General features: G+C 47.4%; 2 protein-coding genes across 6 annotated transcripts in view; both read left to right on the top strand.

Annotated features, from left to right (window-relative positions):
* The window catches only part of SYNJ1 (synaptojanin 1), a 91,458-nt gene extending 84,022 nt beyond the window's left edge, over positions 1-7,436 (top strand). For 3 of the 4 annotated variants that reach the window (XM_066599078.1, XM_066599077.1, XM_066599080.1), the window contains one exon: positions 49-7,436. In XM_066599078.1, coding sequence (XP_066455175.1) covers positions 49-870 — 822 coding nt within the window. In that variant the 3' untranslated portion in view covers positions 871-7,436. The remainder of the gene's footprint in view (positions 1-48) is intronic. The other variant, XM_066599079.1, reaches the window with a different exon arrangement.
* Positions 7,437-12,294: 4,858 nt separating this feature from the next.
* Positions 12,295-25,903, top strand: CFAP298 (cilia and flagella associated protein 298). Of its 2 annotated transcripts, XM_066599074.1 has the most exons (8): positions 12,295-12,439; positions 14,822-14,962; positions 16,400-16,567; positions 17,914-17,981; positions 21,945-22,103; positions 22,933-23,064; positions 25,063-25,158; positions 25,691-25,903. In XM_066599074.1, the coding sequence occupies exons 2-8, from the start codon at positions 14,824-14,826 to the stop codon at positions 25,799-25,801; spliced, it is 873 nt and encodes a 290-aa protein (XP_066455171.1). In that variant the 5' UTR covers positions 12,295-12,439; positions 14,822-14,823; the 3' UTR covers positions 25,802-25,903. The 2 variants fall into 2 exon arrangements, with proteins under 2 accessions (XP_066455171.1, XP_066455172.1); XM_066599075.1 differs by lacking the exon at positions 25,063-25,158.
* Positions 25,904-27,524: the final 1,621 nt, after the last annotated feature.

Raw genomic sequence — 27,524 nt, 5'->3', positions numbered from 1 at the left:
CTTTTTCTGTCAGATGTGAATATTACACTCTGTTATTGTTTCTTGCAGAACCAACCTAATGAAGTCGGTGGCTTTAAGAGTCAGTTTAACAGTGATCCATTTGTGGACTTGGCATTCGATCAACCTCCCATTTTAAATCTGCCAGCGCCCATTCACTTGCCGCCACCACCGCAACCATCATTTTCATCATCATCTACCCTAAAGGAGCCATTACTGTTTCCGCCTTCATCAGCAAATAACCTTCACATCCTGAATAATATAAACTGCATGCTTGCTGCTCCTCCTCCGATCCCGGCCCGTAGCGGATCTCGAGACAGTCTGAGGATATCGCCTAACCCATTTCTCAATAGAGCCAACACCACACACACAGCAAACCCATTCATGGAAAAATCAGAGGAGGTGACAAATCCGTTCAAGACCCAGACCACCATACCCACTGCTCCAACCTTTTTGCAGACTGGTACATTTGATCAATCTCATTCTGCTAGCCAACCCGAGTTGTTGCGAAGCCGACTCATGTTTACAGTGGGTCCAGCTGAAAAAAGTCTCTCATTGCCTCATAACTTTTCCACCATGCCAGGCCCAAATCCCAAAGGTTGGGTAACTTTTGAAGACTCCAACTTTATTACTAAAGCAAGCAGGTCAACACCCAGCAATGGAGTGGAACTCGATGGCGTCTCTTTACTAAGCCCTTCTCAGCCGTGTGAATTCGACAGCAACTTTAACAGTCTCCCCGCTGGATCGTCGCTTACAAAGTCCTTAAGAAAGCCGCCAGCCCCTCCACGGCTCTCAACAAGGGTAAAACTTGAACCACTCGCTGCCAAACTGTCAGAAAACTCCTTGCAAAGTTTTGATTTTGCAGACCGGTAACAAGGATGTTACTTTTTGACTTTTCTCTGGTGTGCAATATGTTTACCTGATTGAAGAATTACATGACCACTATGTAACATGTCTCCTTATCTTCTCTGTATATCTGGGCGTTTCAAATGTGACTTTTTTTGTTTTTATTTTTTTGTAAATTTATGTAAAGGCATTTAAAGGGAACAAGTTATTTGGGCAGGAACCATTTTTGATTTTTGGCATTTGTATGAGGCACATGGCGAAAGAGTCCTGAAACGCCAATCAGGTGACCAGTTGAGAACTCTTTCAATTCTTAAGATCCTCTGCTGAATGGCTGGCAGCTCAAAGAAGAGAGATGCATATACATAAGATGCTGTTTAGTCAACCGGCTGAGCTTTTAAGGGGGGTTGTCTGGTTACTGGATGACCCCCTTTTCAATAGGACTGCCTGTATTAAAATAACAAACTGAGATATACTTACCCCTCTGTGGCCGCCGGGATCCAGCCCTGCAGCCTATTGCAGTTCCCGTGATTTGCAATGACAGATTGATGACATAGGAAATCAGGAGACCAGCCATTCGCCTGGCATCAGCGCTCACATCCTTAGTGCCACGATGCCAAGAGTTGGCTGCAGTGGTCACATGATTGTTAAAATAACAAACAGTGACCATTACCCCTCCAGTACTGCAACCCGCTGCTGTCCCACTGATTGCTGTGACAGATGATGTCACCTATGACATCATCTATCGCAGCAGTCCCTTTCACTGGGGCTGCAGCGCTGGATCCCAGCGGCCGCAGAGGGGTAAGGATATCTCAGTTTCTTTTAAGACAGCCAGTCCTGTTGAAAAGGGGTTGTCCTATAACTGGACAACCCCTTCAAGGATGTGATTGTGTTATTGGGGCTTGTCCTGCTCAGCTTCCCTTTGATGACGTATTTACCTTGTTTTCTTCTTGTTTTGTTCTTTTTTTTGTTTTTTTTTTTAGAAAGAAACTATTATATGCTTTAAGTTTATTGCAGTATGAGGTAAACCACTTTATATAACGGCCGGGATAGAAAGGCAAATGTTTCCTGTCAGGTTACTTAAACGGAAACCATATTCCCATGTACGAGATTTTCCATTGGTCTAGATGGACAGATGTTTTCGGAGGCTAGAGTCATTGCAGGTTGCTGAACTACTGTAGAACCGTGGAACCAAGTATGGCATCCATGATGGGTGGCTATGCAGTACCTGACAGGGTCCACCCCAATCACTCACCAGTCTGTAGCTAAGGGCATAGTTTTGGTACCATTGCTTCGCTGCCCATGTATTCCACAGACAGCACACACATGCCCTATTGGGTTGTTCACGTAAGAGCTAAACATTCTGGGAGGCTCCAGGTCTTATTTCTCGTCTGTGAAACGGACAGCAATAGGACACGCCATGAGTTTTTTCATGCGGACCATAGGTTCATATAAAAAAACTAAAAACTTCCATGTGAATAGCCCCGTAGGCTTTAAGAGAGCCTCGTGTTCGTGGAATCGCATGGCCGGCACACAGCCTGCAAATACGTCCTTGTGCATGTGGCCATAACGAGCAGCCATTAGTAGTTGGGTATTGCTACTGAATTAACATTTGGGACCCGGTAATTGGAGCATTTGGGCATTGTGTTGGACATCGCCATTGATAAAACGTGGATGCGGACTGGGATTAAAGCAAATGATATCTACCTCTAGTCAATCGTATAGAGAGTTGTAGCCGAGACATTCTAATCTGTATGACTCTGTAAAACCAAACCTTCATACATGACCAAAAACATCCTGCGGCCTGTATGTGGCATATCCTACAGGATTAGGCTTGGGCTCCATAGCAGCACGGACGTAGTAGTAAGTTGCACTGTAACTTTAAAGGGGTTGACCAGGACGTTGCCTATCAATGATGTATCCTCAGGATGGGCCATCAGTAGTTGATTGGGTGGTATCCACCGCTCGGGACCCCGACCGATCAGCTGATTCCCCGCACTGCGGTCAGTGACAGCGGAGTTTCTGAGCGGCAGACCCTGCTGATCAGTTATTGAAGGCCAGAGGATGGGTCCCCAATAGTGCGTCCCGGGAGCCTACCAAGTTATTTGCTGCAGTTTATCGATGCTTATAAGGGAAGCCACTGCCATGGCTGCTGGGCCGGAGCCTATGGAATAGCCGAGAGCTTAGCGCAGCGCTGTTTCCGTAGCCCTCATTCACTTCAATAAGAGCTACAGAAATGGCGTTCACCTCTTTCAGACAGGTCGATGAAACTGCTTCCGGGTTTTCTAATCTTGGCCATAAAAAGCTGAGTTGGGAATACCCTTTTACTGGCGTGTGTTAGGATGCTTTTGCATATCCTAGTCAAATCATTGCAGATCACCACAGTAGTGCGGCGATTTTGCAAAAACCGCCGTGAAAAAAGGGATTACTTCCTACATGTATTCGGTACCAGTGCCATGCCCCCATGATGGATGTTAGAGCAGACAGGCTTACAGCAACCAATCAGATGGCTGCTTTTGTTTCTCTAACCTGCATCGGGTAAATGAGCGCTGGGATCTGATTGGTCACTGTAAGCAACATGGCCACCTTCTGTGAGCACATCTACTTCCATCCGTCACAATCCTTCTCCAACGTTCATGTATTATCCAGATTAATTGTTGTACATGAGATCCGGGGCGATCTTAGTGCGGCTCATCAGAATCACGACGGTCTGGATGCTGCGGCCATGATGTTATATGTGTGGTTAGCAACGTGATTGATTTTGGCTGCACAAAAGTTGCACAGAACAACCAATCGGGTTGCGGCTTTCGTTTTCCAAAGAGCTTCAGAAAGAAAAAAAGCTGGAATCTGATTGGTTGCTATGAGTAACGCCTCAATTTTCCTTGGTATTATTTTTACCCCATTTTCTCAGTCTGCAGAGTAAACAAAGTTGTTGCCCTTAGCAACCAAATAGCTTTAAAACTGGTTGCTATAGCAACTGCATCACTATTTGTCCACAGTACAAATGGGGTACATTATATAGAACTGCTGCTACCAAGGAGGAGTCTCCAAAAAGTTCTCCCGGGCGCTTTTTCCCACGAGACGGAATATTTCGTAGCGTCCTGCAGAATATTCTGACGTGTGTAAAAATCTGCACGCCTTGTGTGCGGAATCGAAACTGGCGGAATTCTGATCCGGATTTGACGGTAGACTATTCCGTGCCGTATGGAAGCGCCCGAAGTGGAGAAACAATGACTAATACCATTGACCATTCCATATTTCCGCGATTTTACTTGTCTGGACACGAATTGCATAATCGGTGACTCAGCGTGTCCCGGAGACGTACCGCCAGCGCTCTCGGGGTTCGCACGATGCACCTTAATTGTCTCATTACATTTCAGAACATATTCTATTACTGCGTATCAGTACGGCGCCGGACCCATCCGCATATTGTAAACATCTGGAATTCCAATTTCAAGCTTCTACTAAGTGTACGCAAACTGCGCCATACGAAAGCCGCCGTTTCAGAGGCTAAAAGTATCAGTGTGGCCACAAAATGGCGAGTCTACGGTACGCTTTTCTAACCCGCTCCATTATCCTATGTAATATACGTCCAGCGGTGTGTGTATATATGTATCCTAACCCTAGTAGTACGCTGTACGGTTGTCTGGTCCAAAGTCTGTGTCTATAGATGTAGTGTAGAAAGCTACATCCAATTTACAGGTATGAGTGTAATAATATATTCAATAATAGTAATATTCAACAGTATTTATGGGCTTTAGGAATAGCGCGGTGCGTATAGACATTCCAGCACAGATTTCTTATACGGGGGTGTACCGCGACCGCAAGATATCCACAGTATAGGGGATAACTCATCAGTGGGGGTCTCGCCGCTGAGTTCCCTCCGATCTTGAGAACAGGAGTTCCATATCCCCCGCCGGTGCCCCCCCTTTCCGATCCCTGCAGTTAGGAGGAGACTGAATGGCCTTCAGTCACTTTCAATGGCTTGGCTATTTCCGTTAGTCCCATTGAAATGAATGGTGATAGCACTGCGGGAAGAGAAACGACCCCCACAGTGACAGAGCGGGACACAGGACCCCTGTTCTTGGGATCGGCATGGGTCTTAGCGGTGAGACCCCCAACGATCAGCGGGTTATTCCGTATCTTCTGGGTAGGGGATAACTTCCAATTGCGGTATTTTTACCTAATGTAAATGGGAGTCGTTCTCTTCTGTGGGATCATTAGAGGGTCATCCCACCAAAATCATTATGGATGGGTGATGACTACCTGCGAGGGTTCAACAGCTGGGACCTCCAGAAATCACAAGAATGGCGCACCCATTCTGAGTCCATTGGGTGAATGGAACGGCGTGATTCGCTTCTACTTGGCTGACGGAGACGGACGAGCGATGCGCTCTGTAATAGTGAATGGCGCAGCGGTCACACCCGCACCGCCTCTACATTCCCCTTGCGGACTCTGCGTGTCATTCTCATGAGTGTACATCTTGGCGGTCGGACCCCTAGCGATCAATCAGTTAGCGCTCATCAATAATTACTTGGTGGGGTAACCTCTTGTAAACTTAATTTTGGCCATTTCCTAGTTATATAGGAAAGCTGGACGACACGAATACCGCCACCGCCATCCAACTCACAGGAGGCGTCGCGGTCTTTTACCAAACCGCCCAGTATTTGCGCTTACTGAGGAATTGCCGCTCTGCTTTCCCAAACCCTATTGCGGTTCAGCAGTCTGGGACAGTTGGGTGTGGATGTTATGTTGGCGTGTTAAATATAAGTAACCGTACGCGCCAGGGGGCATTACTCCGCTTTTCCAAACGTCTGAACAACCAATCCGGACGCTTCTAGGGCAGAACAAAGCCAGTGAAAGCCGTAAAGGCAAATACTAGATAGGGGCTCCTTCTCACGGGTGTATTTGCGCTCTATATTACGCGTGTAATACGGAGACCTGGAACCCCTTTGATTAGCATTGGGGTATTCAGACACGCGTGAAACAAAACGCTGCATGTTCTATTACAGACCGAAGTGGCCCATTAAAATACGCAATACACAGTTACAGTCCGTAAAAACACTTCCTATTTCACACACAGACTGAATCCTCCCGTGTGAATGAGCCCTACATTTGGCGCAGGCACAGGCAGCCATATTGGTTGTCGTCCAGCTTTTCACAAGTAAATTACTAAGAAACTTCTAAATAGCGTTTTTAAAAACCAGACGGAAGAGGGCGATTTTTATTTATTTCTTATGGGGGGGGGGGGGCGCTTTGTAGATTATTGACATTTCACACAATCCGTTCTCCGAATTATTATATTGCGTATCGTCCAATAAACATGTAGAAACCATTACAATGGGCCGTGTCTATCAAAACTGACAGAAATGCTGGCCAGAGGGACCAATCAGAGCGCAGCTTACACTGCTGTGGGGACCTAGAAGCTGCACTGTGATTGGTTGCTACGGGCGACGAGGCCTGCTGCTCTGTTGTGATGCCTCGGGCCCGCTGACATTCCACTTCCACCGCATTAGAGTTTTTTAGTATTCACACGCGAGCGGGACGAGAAATTTAAGTGATCAAAGTCGCTAGATTTTTAAGATCATATAATTGTAAAAAATAAAAGAAATAAATATTCCAGATGGTGGCGTGCGGGGGAGGGGTGGCGTATTTTATATCGTGCTTCTATCTTGTATATTTTATAGAAAATCTAATTGCATTGATGCTTCTAGAGAGCCGGGCTTCTATCCAGAATATTCTATGACTATTGTACAAGTACTGATGGACTATTTAATATACCGTCGTGTCATGGTGTGAATGGCGTTTGTTTGTGGCGCTCGGTCTGTAGAAGGATTGGCAGATTGGGGGGGAGGGGGGTCTGGCTTATATTATACTCGTGGCGACGCTTTGGTACTTTACGGAAACTTCCAAGTGCTCTCACTACTTCTGTCTGTCATGTGACCCCAAAAGGTCACATGACTGAGACAGAAGTAAATTTCCGCAGTTTGTACTGGTCTCTGTAGAAGGGAGGTCGCTCATAAGTGGGACCCCTCTTCAGGAAATCGGTACCCGTTGTGGCTGGTATCGCACCTCAGTTCCATTCACTTGTATAGGGCTGAGGTGTAATACCAGATACAGGCCACAGACAAGTGGGGCGCTATTTTTGGAGGAAGAAAGACTTTTTGGGGGGAGATCTAGTAGATCCTGTAATTGAAAGAGGTCTGCCTCCTTGACACCCCCCACACTAGACACTTTACGCCGATCCTTCTTTCGAGGACCGCAGCTCGGTCGTTGTGCCGGTTCGTTTGGATGTTTGGTTCTGCACAAAAAAAAAAAGTCGCCCTGTGTTCCGCAGTTGACGTCTTTCCTCCCCGTTCTGCCTTAACCGACATCCTAGGGATACGTTCCTGGCCCGGACTCTGCACTACTGTCCCCTGCTGATGGACCTGTGGGGTGTTGTTTCTGAGCTGTGGTATATGTGATGATTCATGTCCGACTTCCATTGCTTCTGTGGTATGAGATTATATACTGGACATCTGCAGTATTACCGTATAATACGATGTAACCGTGCGCTGTCCTGTGAATCCGTGGCGTGATGTTGAAATAAAAAAAATTCAAAAATGAACAGAAATGATTGTGTTAATTACAGGTCTACCTAAAGGTATTTAAAGGGGTCCTAAACTTTATTTAAAGGGATCGTCTAGTTTAAACCAATTGCATACTGTAGTTGTGAGTTAGTAGAAGAGGGCCTCTGTTCCAGATCTGCGCCTCTGGAGGACCCGACCTGTCCTGTATTACACGGACAACACACTGATGTGAATAGACACTGTGTGTAATACTTTGTTTCCCCTGTGGAGGCACTGCAGGGAAATTGAATACTTACTGCCAGGTTTCCCCACAGCTGATCACCGGAGGTCCCAGCAGGAGGGGCACTTTGGACAATCCCCACTTGTTGGTCTATTGACAATACGCTGACTACAAAGTGGAGAATCCCTTTAATATTAAAGGAGTTGTACGGAGATTGGAAGTTATTCCCTGTCCGCAGGATAAGGGGATAATTTGCTGATCCGTAGGGGTCTCATGTACAGAATATGGAAGTGTGTCCCGCTTTGACCCAATCTGCAAGCGTTATAGGGGTGCATGAAGCTTGGCGTTAAGGTCAGGCCGGGCACACTTCCATATTCTGTACGGAAAACGGAGGCAAAAAACAGCCGTGTGGTCATCAATGACGAGTCGGGAACCGTATTCACTAGCCAGTGTGCAGAGCGGCTCTTCAGCATGACACACGTGGCCCATTAATCTCAACAGCAACTATGTAATACTACTTTTCTTCTTTGGGGGCGCTGCAGAGTAATTGATCACTTGTTGCCAGATTCCCCCACAAATTGTCTCGGCGGCGGAACACCCGCAGGACCATTAGAACAAACATGCATTGTCCGAAAGTGGGCAAAGTTGGCAGCTGTTACAGGTAGTCATGATTCAGAGCACATGCCAGGCCTGAACGGCACCAGAGGGACTCCATTGTCCAAAATGCCCTCTGGTATTCTCCAAGATGAAATATTCTTGCATGCTGCGCTATTTTGCACTGTATTTTAACAGAAATCTGCAATGTCACAGACCGACGGGAAAGTTGTGTGTTTTTTTTTTTCGTTTTTTTTTTTTTTTGTCTGGGTTGTTTTTTGGTCCACTATTGAACTTGGACCTCCTTTTTAGAGTGGAGTGGGGGGGGGGGGGGGGGTCAGACTCTTTATCAGCGGGGGCCACATCAGCATTATGCTTGCTTTCAAAGGGCTGTTTCTAAGGGCTCCTTCACACGGGCGTATTCGTGCTCCGTATTACAGTTTAACACTCCTAATATGGCCGGTTAATCACCATTGACGTGCGTTGGGGTACTCGGACGTGTCCTTCAAGCACCCGCAGCATGTCCTATTAGGCTCGTATTACAGACCTAAATTGCCCACTAAAGTCTATTGTATTGCGTAAATACGCAGTGAATGTGCGCGATGTATATGTATTCACTGCGTATTTATGCATGATGATGGGACCTGCTTGCATTTTTTTTGGCGCACATGAAAAACGCAGTGAATAAGTGTGCAAAAAAAGTGTGTATTCACTGATTTGGATCTTGGCCTCATGTTTAGAAAAATACAATCCCTGCGGATTTGCTTTAAATGGTATTTTTTTTATTCGGATATCCGCACCTATAGATAGCAATGTGGCCGATCCGCGCGGAATCTGCACTAAAATGGAGCATGCTGCGTTTTTTTTCTGCGCGTGAAAAACGCAAATCGATTAAAATGCCATCCGCGGGTGCAAAATTCAGTTTAACTGACTGCAGATGCCAATGATTTCCTATGGGCAAAATTTCACCCGTGGAATCTGCAATTCAATTTTGCTGGTGGACATGAGGCCACGGGGAAAATCGGATCCGCTGTGGATTTGTAACGCGGATTTGGGCCGCGGATGCACTGTAATTGTCTTTTATTTTTCATGCGGGAGATCAATTGCGCTATGTGCTCTGAGCTCCACACACGTGATCCGCACTAAAATGGAGCATGTCCATTTTTTTTTCATGCTCCAGAAATTTTTTAATTACCATCCCCGGTATTTATCTACCCGTGGGTGGTCGATGCATCCCTATGGGGCGCGGATCCGCGTGCGGGAAAAACGCTGCGGATTTTAATTCTTATTTTCCCCGTGGATATGAGGCCTAACAGTTTCGGTCCGTGAAAACGCTGCATATTTCACAAACTGAAACTGCATCGGCCCGTGTGAATGAGTCCTAAGAGTAAGTTCACCTAACATGGCAATGGTGCTCTGTGCACTACGGGCTTATGCTCATGGAATGTGAGACCATACACCTAGAATGTAGAAGGGGCATCGGAAGCGAATGCCCTTACTGATCTGGGGGGAGATCTCTCCATGAGGCTTGATGAAGGCCTCCTGGGGGCCGAAACGTGCTGCTGATTTGCACCCACCATTACTGTATCGCACCTAATCCATGACTGACGCTCTCTGGACCCAGAGAATACTATTCAAGCTCTGGCACGCTGGGGGCCTCATGGCGAACCCCCCACCAAATCAGTAAGTGCATGATCTTCCGATGCCTCTTATACGTTATCACTGTATGGTTTCAGATTCCGCGGAGCATAAGCCGTTCTCTTTTCTTCATCCTACAATTCCCAGATGGCTGCAATGCTCTCTGGTTCTTGGGCTGTTTGCTCTCCATTTCTGTGGATACAAGGAAATCTGGAATTGGCTATCCCCCGTGGTCCAGCTACAGTCACCTATGGTCTAGCCCACGTGGCAGAGGTGAGATACTTCTCCTCTAAAACACCATTGACACCATATTTGTGTGTTCACTTCACTTTATTATTTGGAGCGCCGTCCTTAATTTTCCTATGCATTATGATGACCATTCTCTCCTTACAATTCTTCCTACCTTGGAGGGCGGCGGGTAGAGCTGTCAGAGCTGTGCCACCACCTGTGAGCTGCTGTGGAGGGGCACATCCAAGATGGCACCCGTTCCCTATGCTAGTGCGCCTCTGGAAAAGTGGGGAGTCGGTCCTTCTGTGTCTGGACCTTGTCGCAAGCCACATAAAATTACATGGTGGGTCGCATTCAGCCGCGGTCCTTCAGTTTGGTGCTTTAAAGGGAAGGTCCAATTTTGCAACCTTTTTATTTTCTATTGTCCTGAGAGCGGGCACTTATATTCCTGCCAGCTTGGCACAGCTCTTTGTGGGCGACCCTGTCTGTAAAATGAAAACCGGTTTGGTCCGGTGTCACCAGTAGAGCAAAGAGTGATTGTTCCCAGCCAGAGACACCAAGTCATCTTGTAGATATGATACCTTTTAATGGCCAACAAAAACACATGATGTTACAGCAAGCTTTCCAACCTACACAGGGCTCTTCCTTAGGCTTATGGACAGATCTAAAGACGTATTTATATAAATGCATCTTCAGATCTGTTTTATTAAGCCTGAGGAAGAACTCTGTGAGGCCCAAAAGCTCGCTGTAACATCATGTATTTTTGTTGGCCATTTAAAGGTCTCATATCTACAAGATGACTTGGTTTCTCTAGCTGAGAACAATCACCCACTATCGTCTGTGGTACCCTTACTGTCAGAGCCACTTGTCGCTGGGTATAATTATTTTTGAGGGCACTGTGGCACTAATTACTGTAGGGGGCACTGTGTATCAGTGTTAGAACTACAGTTCAGAATTTGGGGCACTGGGCAGCATCAGCGTGGGGAGTCTGTGCAGAGAAGGGGAAGAGGATGATAGAAAGGTGAGAAGCTGAAGATGGCTGGACAGCAAACTTCAGAGAGAAGAACTTATCATGGCGGTCTGGCCTGAATGAAAAACATAAAGAAGAAAAGAAAAACAGTCCAAGCAGCGCTGATGTCACCTGTGATCTCTGCAGGTAACTGTTCTGTATTTTGTTGTTGGCCCCAATTGTGGCTGTTTGATAGCCTACATAAGCGCTCAATCCTCACTGCACTATGAAGGCTGTCAGCCGGAAGGGGGGACCCTGCTGACTCGCCATCGCCCTGTTGGGATGAGATTGCAGGGTCCTGATGGTTGCCATGGTGTCCTGGACCTAGTGAAGGCTCACAGGCTGCCATGTATTTAACTCTTGAAGTCATGCATGTGGCAGGGCTTAATATGTGAAGGTGAAAAATACAATATACTGCAATACTGAAGTATTGTTGCTTATTATAATAATGATCAAACGATCGCACGTTCCATTCCTCTAGGCCAACTAAAAAAAAGTGACATTTACGTAAAATAAAGTTACAAGAAAATTGAAGAAATGGTTAAAACTCCAAAAATCCTCCTTGTTCCATTTTTTTCCCCCCACAAAACAACAAAAAAATAAACGTCCTTTCTGCGTACGGCTCGCGTTATTTATCCCCCACCGTGAACGCTGGCAAAAGGCAAAAATCCATAATGCCAGAATTTTCGTGACCCGTCAGCCAATGAAAATGGAGTAAAAAGGTGTTGATGCAGAAGTGACATCACATGAGCAGCGCTGCGCTCTAGAGGCCGCTTGAAGGAAGCGCTGGCACTGCGATAAAGTTGTATGTGATTGTACGGATGGTCGGTCGTGGAAAAGCTGCGGGTTTTGCGTGGAGTTTTCTGCCTTTTTGCTACGCCTGAACATATCTGGCGGCTGCGTTCACACAGGATAGATTTCGTCGCGATCTGCAGCACATTTCACCCTTTCAACCAAATTCAAGGTATCAAATCCGCAGCAGATCAGCGAAGTGTGAGCACAGCCGTATAGGGCGTTCATTGGAGGCTTGTTATCTATCCTGCCCGCCAGCCTCAGCGCCCTGCTGCCCCCACAACAGCCCCAGCTGCAGGCGGATAACAGATAACAAACTGCAGCCAAGACAACCGGCAACTGTTCAGGGAGACACGTGACCCTCCGCTGGTGACGTCACACACTCCAGCTGCCATTCACCGCAATCGCAGAGATGAGCGGCCAATCAATGCTGAGGGGCGTAGCCTGTTACAAGCCCCGCCCAGCCGGATGTTGACACTCGTCTCCCTAGAAACCGATACCGGAAGTGCGGTGTGCAGCCTCTGTGTGCCGGCCGGACAGCAGCTGCAGGTGAGCGAGTTATAGCATATAATGTATATATGTCGGCTCGAGGGTCTGACCAGCTGGGACTTGTAGTTCTGCTCTGTGTCGTCAGTTCTCTCTCTTGTATGTTATTATCCTGCTAATTGCTCAGTAATCCGTATTGATAATCTGATTTCTGGTCTAGTAGTGCCGGATTAAAGGAATTGTACCTCCGAGGGGACCGTCTTCTGGTGGGTGGTGCTACTAGTACCGGCTGCTGTTGCTAGGCGACGGTCCGCGGACTCCTCTGAGGTGTCGGTAGTCGGCACTGTTGGGGAAGGTTGCGTTTGGCTTTGGGTTTTTTTTCCTACAAGTTGTTCAGTTTTTGCCCGGATTAGGATGGCGGCTTCATACAAACTGCGAGCGGCGGCCACATTTTTGTTTCCTGTTTCGCAGCTCAAAGTAGTCAACATACGACTATGGGGGGCGCTGTGTGGTGATTTGTCATCAGCGCTGTGTGGGCACACAGGTGGCCGCTTCTTCCATCCTGACAACGCAGCTGCCACACAGGACCGGCCGCGACGCCATCTTGGACAGCCTACGATCTATAGCACATTTGTCAAGTATTAGGCCCGCGGCCCGCCACCTCGGTATATGTGCCCCCCGCCTGCAGCAGAGCGTCTGCGACCACCGACCTCTCCCACCGCTGCGTGTAACGTTCTGTACGCAGCGCGGATGCCAAGGGGAGAGATCAGCGGTCACAGACTCCGCAGCGGCTGCCGCCATCATCCTGGGGCTGCGGGCCGGGGGAGTAAAATACCCGAGGATGATAGTAGGGGCGCTATTACTACTGGGGCCACAATGGGGTGCCACTATGAAGAGTCACTGTCATTACTGGGGCCACAATGGGGTGCCACTATGAAGAGTCACTGTCATTACTATACAATCTTACAATTATAATCCACCCTTTGCCGGTAACGATGAGGCTGATGTGGCCCTCGGTGAAAATGAGTTTGATACCCCTGATCTAGAGGCTCGGGTACAGCAAATGTGGAGCGATATGCAGCAGGATACCATATTAAACCTGTAAACCTCCATGCCCTCCTGTATCACATTGCCCTCCTGTATCACATCTTGTATCCAAGCTAGAGGCGGTACAACAGAGTACTAGAGCCTCCATGCCCGCCCGTATCACATCTTGTATCCAAGCTAGAGGCAGTACAAAAGGGTACTAGAGCCTCCATGCCAGCCTGTATCACATCTTGTATCCAAGCTAGAGGCGGTACAACAGGGTACTAGAGCCTCCATGCCCTCCTGTATCACATCTTGTATCCAAGCTAGAGGCGGTACAACAGGGTACTAGAGCCTCCATGCCCCGTATCACATCTTGTATCCAAGCTAGAGGCGGTACAACAGGGTACTAGAGCCTCCATGCCCACCAGTATCACATCTTGTATCCAAGCTAGAGGCGGTACAACAGGGTACTAGAGCCTCCATGCCCTCCTGTATCACATCTTGTATCCAAGCTAGAGGCGGTACAACAGGGTACTAGAGCCTCCATGCCCCGTATCACATCTTGTATCCAAGATAGAGGCGGTACAACAGGGTACTAGAGCCTCCATGCCCCCTGTATCACATCTTGTATCCAAGCTAGAGGCAGTACAACAGGCTACTAGAGCCTCCATGTCCACCAGTATCACATCTTGTATCCAAGCTAGAGGCGGTACAACAGGGTACTAGAGCCTCCATGCCCACCAGTATCACATCTTGTATCCAAGCTAGAGGCGGTACAACAGGGTACTAGAGCCTCCATGCCCCGTATCACATCTTGTATCCAAGATAGAGGCGGTACAACAGGGTACTAGAGCCTCCATGCCAGCCTGTATCACATCTTGTATCCAAGCTAGAGGCGGTACAACAGGGTACTAGAGCCTCCATGCCCACCAGTATCACATCTTGTATCCAAGCTAGAGGCGGTACAACAGGGTACTAGAGCCTCCATGCCCCGTATCACATCTTGTATCCAAGATAGAGGCGGTACAACAGGGTACTAGAGCCTCCATGCCCTCCTGTATCACATCTTGTATCCAAGCTAGAGGCGGTACAACAGGGTACTAGAGCCTCCATGCCCTCCTGTATCACATCTTGTTAACTTCTAGGGTGGTTGGTAAATATATATACACATAATTTCATGTCAGTTGTTGTCGGAGGAGGAGAAACCTCTTGCTGCGGCAGTGACCGGTGACGGAGCAGACATGGGTGTTGTCCTTGTAGCGCCGCTGATCTCTATATAAATATCAGCTTCTGGATCTGATATTCGGGATGTGCGGTCTCCACTGATGTTCTCTGACCTCCAGATATTTGACTTTTATAAACTGTTCTCTTACAAGTAACTGTGTGTCATGTGACGGGTCGTGTTTTTCTTTTTAGAAATGGTGCGCTTACACGTGAAACACGGCGATGAGAGCCAGTTCCTGTTTGATACGACCGTGACCGTCCCCATGGAGGAGCTGACTAAGCAGGTGGCATCTATATATAATGGACGACTGAAAGTCAGTAGGATCTGCTCAGGTGAGAAGACCCGTGTGCAGGTTTAATAAAGGGGACTAACCTATTAAAGCCAGGACCCCCCTGGAGCCCCTCCTAACTGCCACATATAAGGGGTTAAACAGTCGAGATCTGAGGTTTCTCTGATCCCGGCCGCTGCAACATGAGCACCGCTCTCAAATAATTTCTGGCTTCTTCCATGGATCATACAGGCAGAGCTCCTTAAAAGGGTTGGCCCACTTCCAGACAGCGCTGTACATTGTGTGGTGGCCCAGGTTGGTACTGCAGGCTGAGTAATATTCACTTCAATAGGATTCAGCCTGCAGTACCCTCCTGGGCCACTGTACAATGTATGGAGCCGAATACTTCCTGTGGCAAAACAGCGAGAAGTGGGACAACCCCTTTAAGTTTACATTAAGGCCTTAAAGGGGTTGTGAAGTTACTTTAATTTTTCATTCTAAAATAAGGGAATACTTTATGATAAAACTTCTTTCACTTCCCCACCGCTCAGATCCCATGGGTCTCTGCTTGTTTGCCGCACCAATCCCTGGCCTCAGCATTGGTACAGCTGAGACCGTTGATTGGCTGCAGTGGTCGTGTGCATAGATCGTTTGTGATCACACTACCTAAAGTGAGTGGGGAAGGGGTTAAAGAGCCGGAGGTGTTTATGGGGTCTTTTTTATAGCATTCCCCTGCTTTATAATAAAAAAAAGAGAGCTGCAGGAAATTCTCTGTGAGGGAAGACATTCTGTGACGTACACATGTCCGGGTGCACCATGGGGTCAGTGCTACTCGGGGATTCTCTGTCCTTGTAAGGCCAAGTTCACACGGGATGGGATTGCTGCCCAAATCCGCAAGGAGAACCATCCGAGACCCGTTTTGGCCACGTGGGTGACATCATTCCGGTCTCGCCCGCTGGCTGCGCAATTTGTCCACATGGAAGTTGCTCTGCGGCGGTTCACTTTCTGATGCAGGTTTTTACGCCGTTCAATGTAGTAAAGTAAAATCAGCCTGATCTACGTATCTGCGTGCGTGTTTACATTTTAACCCCTTAAGGACCAAGCGTGGGAAACCTACTTTTTAACTTTTTATCTGCAATAAAAAATTTAAAAAAGGGAAAAAAACTCAGTCAAAGAAGAGATAAAATAACCGTCTGTTTGTCACGGGGACAAGCGCAGCAGGAGAAAAAAAAATGGTGGTAAAATCCCTAAAAAGTATCTGGTCCTTTGGGGGTTAAAAACCTCTGTCTGCGTCAGCGTGACCTGAGAGTCTTCATGGTGGTGCCAATAACACCTGGGATGTTGTTACCCCTCTGATATGTCCCCCAACCCGTGCGAGCGGCGCCCGTTATGTTCTTCTGTCCGGGGCAGCGTTAGTGATGGCAGCCTAGTGACATGGGATATGGAGGAGCTGCAGCCGCGTCTCCTCCGGTGTTACTAACGCGGGTCTTGTCATTCATAGAGATGGAAGAGCTGGCAGAACACGGCGTCACGCTGCCGCCCAACATGCAGGGGTTAACGGACGAGCAGATTGAAGAGCTGAAGCTGAAAGATGAATGGGAAACCAAGTGTGTGCCCAGCGGAGGAAGCGTCTTCAAGAAGGACGAGCTTGGAAGGCGGAATGGGCATGGTAACCACGGCGCTGGCGGGTCTGCCCTGCAGGCTAGGGCGCGGGATCTAGTCGTTGCATCTTATTAAAGCGCACCTGTCACTAAGTTATGCTGGGCGGTGGCGGGGATCCACGGGTGGGTTTTTATACTCGCCTGTTCATGCGCTTTCCCCTGGCGAAGATCGCACACGGTCTGAAAATCTGACTCTTTTCAGACCGCCATGCACGCGCTCTCCCATGGAAGTCTTTGATAGCCAAGATGGCTTCCCCTGCTCACATATCCTATTAGGGCATATGAATGTTATAAGGCGGGATCCCCAGCTCAGGAGCCTCTTCTATGGCCCAGGACGAAGAGACGCTCATGTCCTGGCGGACCTTCTGCTCTCCTGTATCTGGGGCGAAGTAATGAGAATGGGGGTGGAGTGGTGGGAGTAATTAGTACAATTAGAGTCTGACCAATGCTAGAAGTCTGACCAATAAGGCTGACTAGTGCTAGAAGTCTGACCAATAAGGGTTGACAAACTAGAAGTAATAATGCCTGAGGAAAGCTATGACATAGTGGGAATAACTGAGACCTGGTTGGATGAAAGCTGTGACTGGGCGGTGAACTTACAGGGTTACAGTCTGTTCAGGAAGGATCATAAAAAAACGGAAAGGGGAGGGGCTTGTCTTTATGTAAAATCTTGTGTGAAGCCCACATGATGGGGAGATACATGTGAGGGAGATGAACATGTGGAGTCTCTATGGGTGGAAACACATGAAGGGAAACACAACAACAATAACATCCTCAGAGGGGTTTTCTATAGACCCCAAATATAACAAAAGCCACTGAAAATCTATTACTGAGGCAAATCACAACGAGGTCATTATTATCCGGGACTTTAACTATGATATAAACGGTCCCCAAAAATAAAAGTACGAACAATAAATGGGAAATGTTTAAACCCTCCTAATTCCTCAGGCCTCCCTCACCGGTTTTTAGCAGCGTTGTCAGCCATTTTTGACAGCGTTTTGGCAGCCAAGGAGTCTTAAAAAAAAAAAGATCAATACTCCCGTAGCTGCCGCTGTCCGGGTCCCTGCGCGGTTCACTTGTCATCGCTGACAGAGGATCTTTTGCTAGTGATGGAGACCCCGCCTCCAGCAATAGATTGCTTTGATTGGCTGAGGCCCCCCCCCCTTCCCCCAGTGAAATGGATGCAATTCCATAATACAGTAAAGTTTAATTTCCACGAGCTGCAGAGAGGAGCGGTCGGTAATCCTGCAGGTCACCATCTGGGGTCTTCTTACCCCTTCCTGGCTGAGCAGCGGGGGTCTCGGTTACTCTGCTCTCCCGTATATTGTGCTTATATTTCCTGTATCTTTTTTAGCACCGAATGAGAATATGAAGAAGGTTTTGCAGAAAACAATGGAAGAAACCAAAGCTGTAATATCCAAGGTGACTTGTGTGCATTATACGTCATGTAATACGAGGTGTGTCCGTGATACCCGTGCTGTATACTGAGGCTGATGAGATGGATGGTGGGTGATACCCGTGCTGTATACTGGGGCTGATGAGATGGATGGTGGGTGATACCCGTGCTGTATACTGAGGCTGATGAGATGGATGGTGGGTGATACCCGTGCTGTATGAGGCTGATGAGATGGATGGTGGGTGATACCCGTGCTGTATACTGAGGCTGATGAGATGGATGGTGGGTGATACCCGTGCTGTATACTGAGGCTGATGAGATGGATGGTGGGTGATACCCGTGCTGTATACTAAGGCTGATGAGATGGATGGTGGGTGTTACCTGTGCTGTATACCGAGGCTGATGAGATGGATGGTGGGTGATACCCGTGCTGTATACTGAGGCTGATGAGATGGATGGTGGGTGATACCCGTGCTGTATGAGGCTGATGAGATGGATGGTGGGTGATACCCGTGCTGTATACTGAGGCTGATGAGATGGATGGTGGGTGATACCCGTGCTGTATACCGAGGCTGATGAGATGGATGGTGGGTGGAGGTGTAACGTCCGGAGTCCTGCAGGGTAATCGCAGTGTAAGGCCGTCCTGCTCTCTGCGGTCCCTGTAACAGTTTGTAGTAACATAGTATTTTAGGCTGAAAAAAGGCACAAGCCCACCCAGTGCAGCCTGTTACCCCCAATGTTCATCCAGAGGAAGGAAAAAAACCCAATGAGGTAGAAGCCACTTTTCCTCATTTTAGGGGAAAAAAATTCTCCCTGACTCCAATCTGGCAATTAGAATAATCCCCGGATCACCGACCCTCCTGAGTAATCAGTGATATAACATGTAATATTGTATCACTCCAGGCCCCTCCTAAACTCCTTTATCGAACTCCCTATCACCACGTCCTCAGGCAGAGAGTTCCATAGTCTCACTGCTCTTACAGTAAAGAACCTCCTTCTATGTTGTGTAGAAACTTTCTTTCCTCTAGGCATTATGGGCGCTCCTTTGTTACAGTCCTGGGTATAATAGATGATGGGAGAGATCTCTGTACTGACCCCGATATGTCTATACATAGTTATTAGAGCACCCCCTTGTTACAGTCCTGGGTGTAATAGATGATGGGAGATCTCTGTACTGACCCTGATATATTATACATAGTTATTAGAGCGCCCCCCTTGTTACAGTCCTGGGTGTAATAGATGATGGGAGATAACTCTGTACTGACCCTGATATATTATACATAGATATTACAGCGCTCCCTTGTTACAGTCCTGAGCATAAACAGATGGTGGGAGAGATCTCTGTACTGCCCCCTTGTATATTATATATAGTTATTAGAGCGCCCCCTTGTTACAGTTTTGCGTATAATAGATGATGGGAGAGATCTCTGTACTGACCCCTGATATATTATACATAGTTATTAGAGCGCCCCCTCGTTACAGTCCTGGGTATAATAGATGGTGGGAGAGATCTCTGTAATGCCCCCTTGTATATTATATATAGTTATTAGATCGCCCCCTTGTTACAGTCCTGAGTATAATAGATGATGGAAGAGATCTCTGTGCTGACCCCTGATATATTTATACATAGTTATTAGAGCGCCCCCTTGTTACAGTCCTGGGTATAATAGATGATGGTAGAGATCTCTGTACTGACCCCTGATATATTTATACATAGTTATTAGAGCGCCCCCTTGTTACAGTCCTGGGTATAATAGATGATGGGAGAGATCTCTGTACTGACCCTGATATATCCATACATAGTTATTAGAGCGCCCCCTTGTTACAGTCCTGGGTATATATAGATGATGGGTATATATAGATCTCTGTACTGACCCCTTATATATCTATACATAGTTATTAGAGCGCCCCCTTGTTACAGTCCTGGGTATATATAGATGATGGGAGAGATCTCTGTACTGCCCCCTGATATATCTATACGTAGTTATTAGAGCGCCCCCTTGTTACAGTCCTGGGTATATATAGATGATGGGAGAGATCTCTGTACTGCCCCCTGATATATCTATACGTAGTTATTAGAGCGCCCCCTTGTTACAGTCCTGGGTATAATCGATGATGGGAGAGATCTCTGTACTGACCCCTGATATGTCTATACATAGTTATTTGAGCGCCCCCTTGTTACAGTCCTGGCTATAATCGATGATGGGAGAGATCTCTGTACTGACCCCTGATATGTCTATATATAGTTATTAGAGCGCCCCCTTGTTATAGTCCTGGCTATAATCGATGATGGGAGAGATCTCTGTACTGACCCCTGATATGTCTATACATAGTTATTAGAGCGCCCCCTTGTTATAGTCCTGGGTATAATATATGATGGGAGAGATCTTTGTATTGTCCCCTGATATATCTATACATAGTTATTATAGCGCCCCCTTGTTACAGTCCTGGGTATAATAGATGATGGGAGAGATCTCTGTACTGACCACTGATATATCTATACATAGTTATTATAGCGCCCCCTTGTTATAGTCCTGGGTATAATATATGATGGGAGAGATCTCTGTATTGTCCCCTGATATATCTATACATAGTTATTAGAGCGCCCCCTTGTTACAGTCCTGGGTATAATAGATGATGGGAGAGATCTCTGTACTGCCCCCTGATATATTATACATAGTTATTAGGTTGCTCCTCAGTTGTCTTTTTTTCTAAACTAAGTAACCTCAATTTTGATCACCTCTCTGGGTATTGTAGTCCACCCATTCCATATATTACTTTAGTTGCCCCCTTTGTACCCGCTCCAGCTCTGATATGTCCTTCTTGAGTACCCAAAACTGTGCACAATATCCCATGTGTGGTCTGACCAGTGACTTATAAGAGGAAGAACAATGTTCTCATCATGCGCCCCTAGACCTCTTCTGATGCCCCCATGATCCTATTTGCCTTGGCAGCAGCTGTCTGACACTGGTTGCTCCAGTTAAGCTTACAGTTGACTACAGTCCTTTTCAGTGTCAGTGCTTCCTATTTAGTAATGGTGACATGGATTCCCTGTCCTCGTGCAGAAGCCTACATTTATCAGTGTTACACCTCGTTTTACACTTTATATTGCCCAAACTTATCCAGATCCTCTTGCCATCTCCTTGCATCCTCTCTTGTGTTAATTACTTTACATAGTTTTGTATTATTGTACAATCCTTCTACCAGATCATTAATACATATGTTGTAAATAGGGCCCAATACTGCCCCCTGTGGTACCCCACTAGTAACTGTGATCCCTCCAATACTGCCCCCTGTGGTAGACCCGTAGTAACAGTTACCCCTCCTCTACGGCCCCTTGTGGTACCCCACTAGTAACTGTGACCCAATCAGAGTATGCACCATGTATAACCCCACATTCTCATTTTCTACATTATAACAACTTGTTCTCTAAACATGATGTTTTGTTCCGTGTTTGGTTTCTGTTGTACATTAATCCTCGTCGCCTTCACAAGTATCTGTTAGCGGGGGGCTCACAGCAAGTGAGGGTCCCCTCTGTCGAGCTATACTTGGCAAACCATTGAAGTGAATGGAACAGAGGCAGCTATGTCCGACCAGTGCTGCCACACTTCAGGACGTGCGGGGCTACAGTCTCCGGACCAGTGGGGTCACAGTGGTCACAACACCCTGACTAATCGGCCTGTAGAAAGGGAATGACTTGCTGTGATGGGACAAGGCTAATATTCTAACTGCCCCCAGGAGAGATAACTGAATAGAGTCTCCAAAAGGAGCCTTATGTATCTGTCTTCGGTGAGCTCCCCCTAGTGGTGACAGAATTTAATTCAGTCATTTGGTAATGTGTGTGTGTGTGTGTGTGTGTGTGTGTGTGTGTGTATATATATATATATATATATATATATATATATATATATATATATATATATATATATATATATATATATATATATATATATATATATATATTTAATAGCAATAATCTCTCTGTCTAGAAACAAGCAGAAGCGAATGTTTGTGTCACAATGGACATGGTGAAGGACGCCTTGGACCAGCTAAGGGGCGCTGTCATGATTGTATATCCAATGGGATTGCCTCCACATGACCCCGTCCGGATGGAGTTTGAAAATAATGAAGACCTTTCAGGAACTCAGGTGCGAGTGGCTTCACATGATTATATATATATTATAGAATTATACATAATGCTTTTATGAGAGATTTAAAACCGCACTGCAAGGCATCATGGGAGGTCCGGGGGCAGCTTACACCTCCGACATTGGTTATTTTGTACTATGTTCATCCTTTCCATCCTGGGATTCTGTATGTATCACCCAAAATGGCTTCAGATGAAACTGCGGACAGATCCGTTGGCTTTCGTTGGTCAAACAGAGAACAGGGCGGTCTCCATGTAACGCGGTTTTGTTCCTTTCTGTAATGTAGTTGACTGCGCTATTTTATGCGGCACGTCTTGTTATGAGCGCCCGCAGTTCTGGCCACGGTTTAGGCTGGATGACATTTTTGGCGATACTTATGGAAGCCCCGGATGGGAAGGTGAACGCCGCTCCTTCTTAGAAGGCACTTTCTTTTCCTCTTGTTCTGTTATATATAATATATGAAGTCCAGTTCAGAGGATCTGCTGATGTGTCCTACATACAGGACGCCTGGGATCCGGATTGGAATTCTTATTTCCGATCACAACCCACCTCTGGCTGCATTGATTTACAAAAGATTTTTAGAAAGTTATGGCTCTTAGAAGGCGGGGCTAAAAAAAAAGCTAAAATTGAAAAAAAAAAATTAAAAATGTCTTGAAAGAGTCAAGGAGTCGGTTTTGATAAAATGTTGCAGACATGTGAATCCTCTCAAGGTGATCCTGAGACCCCGATGTACACGCTGGCTGGTGGTCTGTGAGTAAATGGCGTAATGAGCGTCCCAGCAGCCGCCGTCTGCCCGCTCTGAACGCCTTATTCATTCTGCTTCTTCCAGGCTGGTCAGATGGTCATCGAGGACCCCAACGCCCAGTTGTGGTGGGCCGGGAAGGAGCTGCTGAGGAAAAAGACCCTCGGTGACTACATCGGCAAAAACGAGAAGACGAAAATTATTGTCAAGATACAGAAGGTAACAAAGATCTGTAGGCGGCTCCTCCGGGCGCGTCACGCGGGACGAGGGGGTCTGCACCAAAATATGTATTTTGCGCCTTTCTACAGATTGCAAAGAATATTTGTGGTTAAAATCCACCGCAGGACAAGTTATGGCGCCGCCGACTTTCCACCGCGTGCGGATGAGTTGTTGAGATTAAAAGTCTGTGGGCGGGGCTTGTACTCTATATTGAATTCCCAGGGCGTAGAGCAGTGGCGCCCTCCATAGACATTAACAGGAACCTGTCGTCACTTTTTCGCCCCGATGATGTGTATTTTAAGAGTTCTCCTGTTGGCCGCGCTGTACCGAACATACCTGCTATCTGAAACTTTTCATTTTTCCCATGCTACATGCAAATATCGGTCTGGTGGGCGGGCCTGACCCCTCGTGGTGGGCTGACCGGACCGAACTCAGTGCCAGCCCCCAACACCGCCCCTCTCTCTGCAAGTGACATGGTGATATCCTCCACGTCATCACAGCTACAGTCCAAGTCCAGCACAAGCGTCGGGACCTCGAGCCCGGTGCCTGCGGAGTCTGTCCCTGCAGATTCATCCCTTACAGCTGCGCAAGCACCGGTGTCAAAGGTCACGGCGGGAGACGTGGACAAAGGCTGTGACAGCGTGCGGAATGTCTCCATGCCACTTACAGATGGAGAGGCGGGGTTGGGGAGTGCCGCAGGGTTCCACAGACGGTAGCCCACCATGGTGCCGCCCGCTGGACCGATCACCCGATATTTGCATTTGGCATATAAAAAAAAGTCTCCGGATTACTTGGCACGGGGGGGGGGGGGGGGAGATAATGTTTGAAATACACGTCATCCGTGTTTAAACAATGCAGGCGCGTTACGTGTGGAAGTGCTGACATGACTAACAGTCAGCTGCAGATCCACAGCTGACGGGTGACTTGGTGCACTGGTAGCGCTGCACTCTTCCTGCTGGCAGCAGGGGGTATTACAAGGTGAGGGGAGCGCTGTAGATGCTGAACTCGGCTGCGGATCATTGAAGCCGCCGCCCTCTCTGCTCACTAGGTACGTGTTCTGGATTAGTGATCGATGGCGGTATTTCCTGGACACGTGTTTTTGCCACCTGTTATCTTGGGTGTGAAGACAGTTTCACTATAAGCGTTTGTTTACACCTCATTCAGCCTCTAAAACCGGCATCAGAATCTGCAGCTTTTTGCAGAGGTTTTTGGCGCGGATCCACATGCAGAATTTGCGCTGTCAATGAGCAAAATCTACATGCAACATTCCGACACGGAAAATCGTGTTTCTGCGGGTTTCCACGGCAAGAAGTGATATTTGCAAGATCTTCTGCATCGGCGTTCTGCGTGAAGATCATGCTTGTTGCCGGGGCAAATCTGTCATGTGGATCCACGCCAAAAACCGCGCCAGAAACCTGCGGATTTTGACATGTTTTTTTTTACGGCGAAAATTGCCATGGAAAACTCCGCAGCGCTTTCCCTCGTGTGAACGAACCCGCAGCCAGATTCACACCGGCGTATTTGTGTGCGCACAAGTTGCGTACATAGTGAATAGAACCCATTGGTTTTAATGGGTTCGATCACATGATTGTATTTCCTGCGCATTTCGGTCACACAAAAAAAACATGCAGCACGCTCTATTTTGCTGCGCCACAAAAGTCCCCATAGAAGTCAATATGGATGCGCAAAAGCGAGTATAATACGGAGATACATAAGACACTGTAATCACGCAGGAAAAAGAACACGTCTCGAACTCATTAGAATAATTAGCCATTTCGATTGGTGCGTATATTTTTGCTGCACATAAATGAACGCGCCTCCCGTACAGAAAAATGCAGTAAAATACGCCGATGTGCAAAAAAAAGCGTCATTCGTTCGCAAATCTGCAGCTCCTGTGCGCCGACCCGTGTGGATCTGGCCTGAGAGTCCTTCACATCGATCATGGGATCTGCAGCCATGAATATACTGTATAACGACCGCTGTCACTCCTTCCACCAGAGGGGACACGGCGCCCCGGCGAGGGAGCCCGTCATATCGGAGGAGGAGCAGAAGAAGCTGATGATGCATTACCACCGGCGCCAGGAAGAGCTTAAGGTGACGCTTCTCTCCTCTATTGAGCAGGGGGTCCGACCCGATGACCCAACTCATTCGAAGATTGCTGTCCATTGAGAAAGCGGCTCGTGAAGCCATAAGGGGGCCGGGAGGTGCCGGCTGCTTTTTTTTTTTTTTTTTTCTAGCATTCTATGATTGATGTCAACATTTTCTTTGTGGGACATTTCTTATTCATGCCTACGTTTTTGTTTTTTTTTGGGGGGGGGGGGGGAGCATTTTTTTTTTTTTTTTTTTTACATGGAGACCTATGGAAAAATAGATCTACGACATCAGAGCCGCTGCTGTAAGTCTGCTGGACCCCCGCCGCAGCATCAGTTATAGGAAGAGCCCCGCTACATAAACCACACGAGGGCAGATTTACTATTGGGAATTTGACTGTTTTCAAACCCAGGGCTCCAGCACAGCAGGCCCGCAGAGCTGAGCCAACACAGCCGCCCCTCTTTTTTTTTTTACCGACACACCCGTTTCGCACGCTTTGATTTGCTGAGTGTAATAATATAATTATTTATTGCAGAACCTTGAGGAGGATGAAGACATCTCCTACCTAAACACGGAGTGGGCCGACAGCAGCTCCCTGAAGAGACAGTTCCAGGGTGTAAAAGACATTAAATGGAGGCCGAGATGAAGACGTCTTGTTCCCCTCCCCCGGCGTCTGCCCTTCTGTTTGTCCGGCCGTTCCTTATATTATGTGAATAAATGCTTTTTAGTTGCTTTATACAAGATTTCATCACTTTTGTATCTGTGGGTTTTCCCGTTTATTCTGCATTCGCCATGTCTCTGGCTGACCACTAGGTGTCGCTCTCTCTGCTCCTCATGTGTCTGGGGTTATTATAGAGACGTCACGGCGGCCGTACTGCGACACAACTTCAGCAATTTCATTTTGTTGTACTACTTGGCGTGAAACTTTGTGATCCTCTATAAAGTGCTACAAACCAAGAGATCTGCTGGATGTCAGAATACACCGAGTGGACACTTTATTGGAGCCCCTTCTAGAAATGCGTCCGTCTCCTCTGTCCTTTAGGACTGCAGCGATTCACCATTGTGTAGATTCACTAGGTGATAAAAGGAATATCGGCCCCTGCGGACAGGAAGCTTCTTGTAGTTGCTGCAGATTAGATGGCGGTGCTGATATGTTCTGACCGGCTGACAGGAAGGGGTCATCGATTCATGCTGCTTGCACCAAATTCTGACCTCCCATCAGCACGGAGCAACAGCGATCTGGCTCCATCTGACCAGGAGATGTTTTTCCGCTGCTCAGTGATACAAGTTTTGCGCTCTTTTGCCCGCTGGAGTCTCATCTTTCTGTTTCTCTTAGACACAATGGCGCTGGAACTGGTCGCCTGCTGTTATATCATCCATGCAGAGGGACGGCGAGTTGTGCGTCCGAACACGTTACCATTGGGGGAGGTGGGGTCTCAGGACGCCGGTGATCATAGAGGTGATATGGATTCTGTTTGTTGGACGTCACCGTTAGCGCGGGAATACATGTGGCGCTGTGAGAGGAGTAGGCGGAAATGTCCGTATATCTTGGCTGGATCCCCCGCCGTTGTGCTGCGATAGGACTTACAGATAGTAGATTCTTCTCTCCGGCGACGTCATTCTCTTCCCACGCAGGAGTCTTATTTGCTCCTGTCGATTGGTGACGTTAGCGGCTGGATTGGGTTTCATTGTTTATATACAAATAGAGAACACGGCATTAATCTTTAATAATCTGCATGAAAGCGGCCCGGAGCAGAGGCGTGCCTAAAGGAACAGTCCGGGAGAACTATACCTAGTGCATGCCTGATGGGGGCGCTGCGTGACTGTCCTCTTAGACTAGAGCTACTGCCAACCTGAAGATCAGTGTCGTAGTATGACATTGCTTCCAATGATTGTCAATGGTGTACTGTTGGGACCTGCGGCACGACAGTCTTAGAAAATCCAAATCGGTCATGCAGGACTTTTCTATCACAGACACAAACATAAGCCAACGGCAGCCGGACTGCAATCTGCCTGTTTAAAGCGTACCTGAGTGTGCAAGAAGTTTTCTACAATCCTCCAGGTTCTTCTTCCCCTCATTTGCTCCTGTTTGCCCCGTTTCATGTCTGTACGTTCTGATTTTTCAAGTGTTCTTCACCATTTTTCTGTTCTGCTGTTTGTAATCCACTTTCAGGAAGGGGTGTTACCAAGTCTAGCATTCTGCCAGTAGTTCCTTGTCCTGACTTCCTTGCCCTTACTTCTTAAGCTACATTGCACTATCTCTGGTCCAATCAGAAGAGGGCAGTATCTGAATACCCCCGCCCCTCTGCTTTCCCAGGACGATAGGCACTCAGAGACATTCTGGCCAAATGGTTAGTAAACACACTATA

This window comes from Eleutherodactylus coqui, chromosome 4 (genome assembly GCF_035609145.1).
Source record: "Eleutherodactylus coqui strain aEleCoq1 chromosome 4, aEleCoq1.hap1, whole genome shotgun sequence".
Taxonomy (NCBI): domain Eukaryota; kingdom Metazoa; phylum Chordata; class Amphibia; order Anura; family Eleutherodactylidae; genus Eleutherodactylus; species Eleutherodactylus coqui.
Note: the sequence above shows the minus strand (reverse complement) of the source record. Positions and strands in the feature narration are given on the sequence as shown.

Excerpts from the sequence above, each read along its gene's own strand:
- CFAP298 (XM_066599074.1), top strand. The coding sequence starts at position 14,824 with ATGGTGCGCTTACACGTGAAACACGGCGATGAGAGCCAGTTCCTGTTT. Across the intron at positions 17,982-21,944 it reads CCAAAGCTGTAATATCCAAG|AAACAAGCAGAAGCGAATGT; the intron begins GTGACTTGTGTG and ends CTCTCTGTCTAG. Across the intron at positions 23,065-25,062 it reads TTATTGTCAAGATACAGAAG|AGGGGACACGGCGCCCCGGC; the intron begins GTAACAAAGATC and ends TCCTTCCACCAG.